Below are 7,366 nucleotides of genomic sequence, written 5' to 3' on the forward strand. Positions count from 1 at the left end.
TCGAAAAAAAAACTTGGCTTAGTCAGTCATGATGATGAAAGGGCGAATTTTGAAGAGCTTGTCATATCTGAGTTCACCTTTTTTCTTCATCTCTGAGTTGTCATGTACCTAGATTATGGCTTGCAGCTTTTCCCAAAAATGGTAAGTTTCGTTTTTGGTCCGCTTTCAATGCCTTTAGACCCACTTTCACTTCTTTCCTGGTCCGTTTTGCTGGTGTCTTTACTTCTGCCTCGTTTGTCTCGGAAAAATACTTATGAACTTCATCTGGTAATGGATCTATCGCAAACATAGCGACTTCATCTTCAAGCGACAGCTGCTGATTCATCCCCTTCTAGAATCACCACGTAGTGAGAAAAGCGGCCAGCAAAAATATGAAATCAGATATATAGTTTTTTTAAGGCCATCGGTTTTTTTTTTGTCTCCTGTATGCCCAATGGTGCTCTGAGGCACCATTTAAAAACCTATGTTACACTCAATGTACAATAGATCTACGTAAAAGTTATTTTTATTATAAAAACGAATAATGAATGTTATAAAAAAACAGTTGCTAAAAACACACATTATTTTTTTATCGTAAAATTCGGACTTTCTCCTGAAGTTTTCTTGTTAACAGTTCAAACACTGAATCAAGCCGACATTTGATATGCCAAGTTGAAAGTACATTAGAAATGCAAGATTTTGTAGAAAAAAAGAATTCAAATTAATTTATTTTTTGTCGAGGTATGGTCATTACAATTCTTGGTGCTCTAGAGTCACCATGAGCGGGAAAGAGTTAAGCGGCTCTTTAGTGCAAAAACTGATTTTTTCAGCGCAAAAGGTTAATTCGGGACATCTACTGTTGGGTTTCATATCCGATTGAATACTTTTTTCACTGTGATTTCGGATTTGCGTTGTACCTTTTTGTGCCGAATGCTGAAAAATATCAGGGAAATTGATGTTAAATTTCAGGGAAAACCAGGGAATTTTATTTTGAAAATTTTTTCGCCACCCTGTGTTAAGAATTGTCATAATGATTTATCAATCTACAAAATTTTCGTTTTAAAAATATTTTCGAAAACCAATCGGAGCTCGAGTGAATAAAAAACTGGATAAAACTGGAAATATATGAAAAAACTGGAAGATTTTGGGAATAAACTGTTTGACTGGATCACTTGGAAAAAACTGGAGGAATCCAGTTTAAACTGGAACATTGGCAACCCTGCTTTCGGGATTAACGACTACTTGACTCCATATATACTAGCTCGGGCGCTTAACTTTGAGCAGTGCGGGTGTACTTATCCAATACATCAACCAACCCCATACTTGTAAATTTTATTCACCTTTAGCTAACTTACTTGCAAGTTCGCGTCTGTGGCACACAAGTTAAATCTGACAATCGATTATCGAGCGTAGTAAACACACACGAGCAGTACAAGATGTCCGCATCAGTTTGAAAATCTTCGAGTTTTGCTTTAATTTTCACCAGATACCAGTCATATTTACACTAAAAATGAGCATCAGAATCGATATCAATGTTTGTCGGGTGTGTTGCAAGCCGGAAGCGGCCAATTCCATCCACCAGCATGCCCAAAAATTTCGCTACTGCACTGGGCTTCAGGTAAGCATTAGCTAGAGCGTAGGAGTAGAGTCGAACTCTACTATCTGATTGTCTTCCAAAGTTTCAGTAGTAGGTAGCTAGTGTGTACTTGAGTTTTATTTTTTTACACATTGATTACCTAGATTAGGTTAATAAAGCGCGCAAATTTTTGAAATAGTTTTTTCATCCACACTCAATTTCAGGTTTCTGAAAATGATGCCCTTCCGGATAAAATATGCGATGTTTGTTTGGAACGAATGAAAACTGCGGTTGATTTTAAGAGAAAAAGTGAACATTCGGACCGACAGCTGCGAAATTTTATTGCCAACGTGAATAATCAATTTCATATGACTCTGGTTATTTCCGAAGACACTGACGATCAAGAAATCGAAGCTGTTCCAGTCCTGACGGTGCAGAATAAAAAGGATTCGACTTTTGATGAAAGGAACAGTGACATCCCGGAGTTTACTAATCAGACCAACAGCGCTCTTGGAACGAAAGCAGCACAACTTGATGATCGTACGGATGAACAAGAATCGGATATTGTGCTAATCCAGGATCCGGTACCGGAAGCTGAAATAGAGCCCCAGTTGGAACCGAAACTACAGAAGGAAAAAGAAAAATTTCGGGCCGTTGCCGTAATCCAGGAAAAACCGTTAGTTGAGCCGAAGAAAGAAATGTTCGAGGTTGTTGAAGTGGACTACGATGAAGATATGCTGCAACAGGAAATCTCAACAGACGTTGAATTGGAACAAGCTGACTCTCAGATGGATGATGACGCGGAAGAATCTGAACATGTTATCTACATTAGCATTCCAAATGAGTACCAAGCGGAGCCAAAGTTGGCCTCCGCTTCTGATAAACCTGTCGACGATGGCCAAGCTACTGGCAGTGGCGAAGAGTTACCTGAGTTTCAAGTTGAAATTGAAGAGTTCAAACATCAAACCAAGCCGCAAACTAGTCATCCAACAAAAACGGCAAGCTCCGCCAAAGCTGCCCCCAATGGAAGGTTCGAATGTACCCAGTGTGCCAAGTTCTTTTCCACCAAAACCAACCTCAATCGGCACTTGCAAGCCCACGACGGCAACAAACCGTACGTTTGCCCGCTCTGTAGGAAGGGCTTCACCCAGAATGGTTCCCTCAAGCAGCACATGTTGATCCACCAGAACATCCGCCCGTTTGTGTGCAGCGTGTGCGAGCAGGGCTTCAGCCAGCAGAAATCGCTAACCTTTCACATGCGACGGCACACCAACGAAAAACCGTTCGTCTGTCCGCACTGTGCGTTCGCGTTCCGCCAGAAGGACGGTCTCAAGCGGCACATGCTGGTCAAACATACCGAGCGAGATGCCAAAACCTTCAACTGCACCGAGTGCACGATGACGTTCAGCACCCGGTACGGGCTAGCTACACATCGGAAACGGCACGAGATTGCCAGCGCAGCGGCAGCCGAAGGTGTGTCGATTGTGATGAAGGACTAGACTGGGAATCTCGATTCTTTTTAAAGTACGTTGCTAGAAATGTAATAAATTTTTATAATGGTTTGCATGCAACGGTGCTGCCTTTTTTGTTCGTAGTGAAACTCCTAGATAAAAATATGAGGGACTGGGCCTAGCCGACTGACGTTAAGGAAATGAGCCAAACTAATTTTCATTACGTAACAAGAAAATGGTGACAATGAAAATGAATTGAATCTAGAGACGTCCCAATGAAACACTGGCTTAAATTTGATATCAGCTTTGATTTTTAATTCACTTTCTGTGAAACGTTGCTTGAGTCTATTCCAATTGATTCTGTTTATTACTTCACCATGATCGTTGCAGATCATTGAATTACAGCTTTCGCTTTCTAGTTTGGATTAATTAGTTTCGCTATTATACTCAAGGCACAGTACCGTCAATTCATTTTAACATTTCGCTTTCTTGTTTTTTTTTTTTCTTTTGATGATGGTGCAAACCGCCGCGCCGGTCCAAGGCAATTGAACACGAGTAATTGTTCTAGTTTTTGATGCAGACAGTTATTGTTGTGATTTTTCCGCACCCTGTTGAGGCTGTTGATCTGATATCTGTGTATCTTGAGAGGTTATTGTTTGTCCTATCCTAAGCGTTTTACAAAACAACGCCATCTACTCTTTCCCTAATTTGGCTAAACCTGTTCCGTTTGTGGCGCACGCGTCAATTGATTTCTAGTTCGTATAAATTATTATATTAGTGATTCTCAGTTTACGGTTAATACTTGGCTTGTTTTTCACTTATTTTGCACGGTTGGTAATTCTAAAGACAATTTATCTCGGTTGATGTAGTAAAAATTATCAAAATCTTAAGCTTTAGTCGAATACACTGAACCCCAATTAAGTTTCACGGAATATCTGAATCTCAAGTGATTGGCTTGCAATTAAAAACAAAACGAAAGAAAACACCTTTTCCACCCCCTACAGTAGTAATCAAGCCATCATTCCGCCGCCCGCTTTTCGGCGTTTCTTAGTCTTGTGTGCCGACAGTGACTCTTGGCCACTGTCGGTGTTGGAATCGCTATCGCTTTCATCACTGCTCGAGCTGGAAGACGAGGAACTAGAGTTGCTCGAGCTATCGGAGGCCACACCGGTACTTTGACCTAAATCGATTTGCGCTGCTTGTTTGGCTAGCTCCGGTTCCACTTCCTAATAAGTAAAAAAAAGAATTTTACCATCATTTTGAAACACGAGCTATCGTCTCTACTTCTCACCTGAAGCACCTTGAACCATTTTTTGGACAGTTTGGGCCGCCCGCGGACCGTCTTATGCCAAACAACAGGGAAGTTGGTTTTGCTGCAGAAATTCTGCGTCACGGCAATCGTATCATCCATATTTAGAACAACATGCCACCAACCGCCTGGAACAAACACCGTTTCACCTGGTTTTTGTAAAATCTCAATCTAAAATTTTCGAAAATCAAAAACAAGCTGACACGACCGCAACCCGAACTCTTACCGGTTTGCAATCACTTGGCCAGTCCAGCTGCTTTGTCTTTGGGTAGATCAAATTGAACCACGTGATTGCCTCATCACGTTGCTTGCCGCCGATAGCTCCGGTAACCTTAAGCAGCTCCTTCGGTGTGTTGGTGGGAAACAGGCACCAACGCTTGTGACCCACAACGAGCGCATTCCAGGCGCTAGTACCGAGCGGATCAATGTGAATGCCCGTTCCGGACCGACCAGGGCCCATAACAAACCACCTGTACGGTGGTCTCCTTTCCTCGCCGGCGTGTTTGAACAAGTCATCCCGAAAATACACTGGAATATCGTAATCTTCCAGCAATTTTTTCCTGCGATGGTGCTATAAAAATCAACAACAAAAAATAAGTCGAACAATGATTCATAATTATTTCCTCTAAAGCTCACCTCCCCAAAGCTGCTATCGAATATATACAGCGGACTATCATCCGTCGTACTCCGCATGTACTCGATGTAGTACTTCATCTTCATCTTGACGCTGTACCCGTCATTATCCTCGCCGCACTTGAACTTCTGATTCCGGTATTTCTTCGCTAGCCGCTCCAGAGTCCACTTGTACTGTGCCTTCCATCCGTCCTGTATCCCCTCGATAACCACCGGCTTGTATACGCTCTCATAACGATCGATAAATTCCTGTGGACTCACGTCCTTCACGTGAATCCGCTCAACATTATCCTCAAACTCTCGAAATTTATCAAACTTCCTGTAGTAATCAAGCTGCACCCAGGCAGCTTTATCAGCAAGTTCTGCAATCAAGCAACAATGAATAAACCCGAACGGGGCGAAAAAAAACGCAAGCCCGCACTCACCTGGCCTAGCCTTCCGCTTGACCTCTCGGACGCGTTTTCTCGTACGGTGCGATAACTTAACATCCCCTTCGCCAAAGGACGACATTCTTCGGACTGTTTGCTTAGTCTATCACTTTCGCGGGGCTGGGAGCGTACTCGAGTTGCAACCTCTTCACGATGCAACCACGGGTTAACCTAGTGAAATTTTGAACCCAAAAGTATAACAATTTTGCATGAAATGCCGAATAAATAAGGCAGACGTGTTGAATGAGTATGAAGATGCGAATGTGCGAATTCGACTTTTGATAATGGCGGAATGACAGTTATACTCTACGGGCACACGCTTATTGATTTCTAACTTAAGATCAAGTGAAAATTGACCCGCAAATATCATATCCTAGCGTGAACAAGCAAACGGGTGGAAGCGTATTCGTGAACCGAATGTAAATAGCAGTTGCATCACATTCGCGACTACGAACTTCGTCGAAGGTGCTGATATTTGTTTTGTTTTTGCATGAGAAAAAGACGGAAGGAAATATTTTTGCTTTTGTCATCACACACATTTTGACAATTGCATATAGACCTTCACACTTAGATTCTATTGCCGAGAACTCAACAGCTGATAAATTCAGCAAAATGTTCTACAAACCGTGCTACAAACTTTTCGGCAGAATTCTCAAGAACTTCGGCAAATGAAATATCAATACTTGCTGGTTTATGGTATATCGATATATTTGCTGAATGTTCGTCGAAATATATTGCTGACATTTGTTAAAAACTTTGCCGAGATCAATCAGCTGTTGGGAAATTTGCCGAGATAAACTAAGTGTGTTCCTATCTGCGCTTTGTTAGCAGAATCGCAGGGTGTGAGGAAAGAGACCTACCCCACACCAGTCCCTTTCGTGACACATATATAATATATACAAGCAAGAAACACTATTTAATCTTTTGAAACCAAACATGGTAATAAAGGAGTTAAAACAGTTATTCCAACTACGGCCAGCTTGTTTTAGTCCGTAAATACTTTAATTGAGTTTACAGAGTTTCATTACTCCATTTTCGCCCCGAGGAAGTTTGAGATAAATTTCTTCATCCAATATTCCATTAAGAAAAGCAGTTTTAACATCCATCTGATGAATTAGCCAGTTTCGCTTCGCAGCAATTGAAATCATTACTTTCATCGTAGTCATTTTTGCAACTGGCGCAAAGATTTCCGTATAGTCAACTCCAGGACGTTATGCACACCCCTTGGCCACAAGACGAGCTTTGTATCGAGGTGAATCATTATCATCTTTGATATTAAACGCCCACATGGAATTGATAGCCTTTCTTCCTGAATGAAACTCGCTAACCAAGGTCCAAGTGTTGTTTTCTTTCAAAGATTTGGTTTCCTCATCAATAGCTTGCTCCCATTTGTGCCAATCATTGCGTTTCTTCAGTTCGTCAATTTTCTGGGGAATATCAGTTGAACTGATTGATGTCAAAAATGTAGTTTCAAAATTATCCAACCAAGTTGGAGGTCTTCTGTTACGATCACTACGTCTAAGTTCGTCAAATAAATTTTCATTTATATCTAAGTCGTCATTAGTATCATGAAAGTTATCGTAACTTTCATTGTTATTTATTACTTCTGGATTGACATTTATTGCACTATTATTCTGTTCAGTAATAGTTTCAATAGGTACGTAAATTTCATGGAATTTATGCTGGAATTCATATGCATCTTCTATTGATTGAATTCTGTTCGTGAAATAGAACTTGTTTTTATCAAACGACACATCTCTGGAGATAACAATACCTCTAGTGTCTTCATTCCAGAGCCTGAACCCGTTTAGAGTATATCCCACAAAAGCAAAAACATTACTTCTTTTATCTAGTTTAGATCGGAGCTCCTTATTCACATGAACGAAAGCTATACATCAAAATACTCTGAGTTTGCTTACGTCAGGTTTGTATCCAAACCACATTTCGTATAGAGTTTTAGGGATCTTGAAAGCATTTGTGGGGCTACGAT

General features: G+C 41.0%; 2 protein-coding genes across 3 annotated transcripts; one reads left to right on the plus strand and one right to left on the minus strand.

The window, feature by feature from the left end:
• Positions 1-1,362: 1,362 nt before the first annotated feature.
• Positions 1,363-3,297, plus strand: LOC129717724 (zinc finger and SCAN domain-containing protein 2-like). Of its 2 annotated transcripts, XM_055667831.1 has the most exons (3): positions 1,363-1,597; positions 1,780-3,079; positions 3,151-3,297. In XM_055667831.1, the coding sequence occupies exons 1-2, from the start codon at positions 1,490-1,492 to the stop codon at positions 3,052-3,054; spliced, it is 1,383 nt and encodes a 460-aa protein (XP_055523806.1). In that variant the 5' UTR covers positions 1,363-1,489; the 3' UTR covers positions 3,055-3,079; positions 3,151-3,297. The 2 variants fall into 2 exon arrangements, with proteins under 2 accessions (XP_055523806.1, XP_055523805.1); XM_055667830.1 differs by lacking the exon at positions 3,151-3,297 and having other exon boundaries at positions 1,364-1,597; positions 1,780-3,126.
• Positions 3,295-5,681, minus strand: LOC129717725 (bifunctional arginine demethylase and lysyl-hydroxylase PSR). Its single transcript, XM_055667832.1, has 5 exons — positions 5,374-5,681; positions 4,952-5,310; positions 4,542-4,886; positions 4,298-4,486; positions 3,295-4,232 (listed from the first exon to the last, which is right to left on the minus strand). The coding sequence occupies exons 1-5, from the start codon at positions 5,456-5,458 to the stop codon at positions 4,017-4,019; spliced, it is 1,194 nt and encodes a 397-aa protein (XP_055523807.1). The 5' UTR covers positions 5,459-5,681; the 3' UTR covers positions 3,295-4,016.
• Between the last annotated feature and the right edge of the window lie 1,685 nt (positions 5,682-7,366).

The sequence above is a fragment of the Wyeomyia smithii genome, chromosome 1 (genome assembly GCF_029784165.1).
Source record: "Wyeomyia smithii strain HCP4-BCI-WySm-NY-G18 chromosome 1, ASM2978416v1, whole genome shotgun sequence".
Classification (NCBI taxonomy): Eukaryota; Metazoa; Arthropoda; class Insecta; order Diptera; family Culicidae; genus Wyeomyia; species Wyeomyia smithii.

What these genes read in the sequence shown, in the direction of transcription:
- LOC129717725 (XM_055667832.1), bottom strand. Translation starts at nt 5,458, where the DNA reads ATGTCGTCCTTTGGCGAAGGGGATGTTAAGTTATCGCACCGTACGAGA. An exon ending in TCGATAGCAGCTTTGGGGAG is followed by an intron (nt 4,887 to 4,951) that starts GTGAGCTTTAGA and finishes TGATTTTTATAG; the next exon opens with CACCATCGCAGGAAAAAATT. An exon ending in GGCCAAGTGATTGCAAACCG is followed by an intron (nt 4,487 to 4,541) that starts GTAAGAGTTCGG and finishes CGAAAATTTTAG; the next exon opens with ATTGAGATTTTACAAAAACC.
- LOC129717724 (XM_055667831.1), top strand. Translation starts at nt 1,490, where the DNA reads ATGAGCATCAGAATCGATATCAATGTTTGTCGGGTGTGTTGCAAGCCG. An exon ending in GCTACTGCACTGGGCTTCAG is followed by an intron (nt 1,598 to 1,779) that starts GTAAGCATTAGC and finishes ACTCAATTTCAG; the next exon opens with GTTTCTGAAAATGATGCCCT.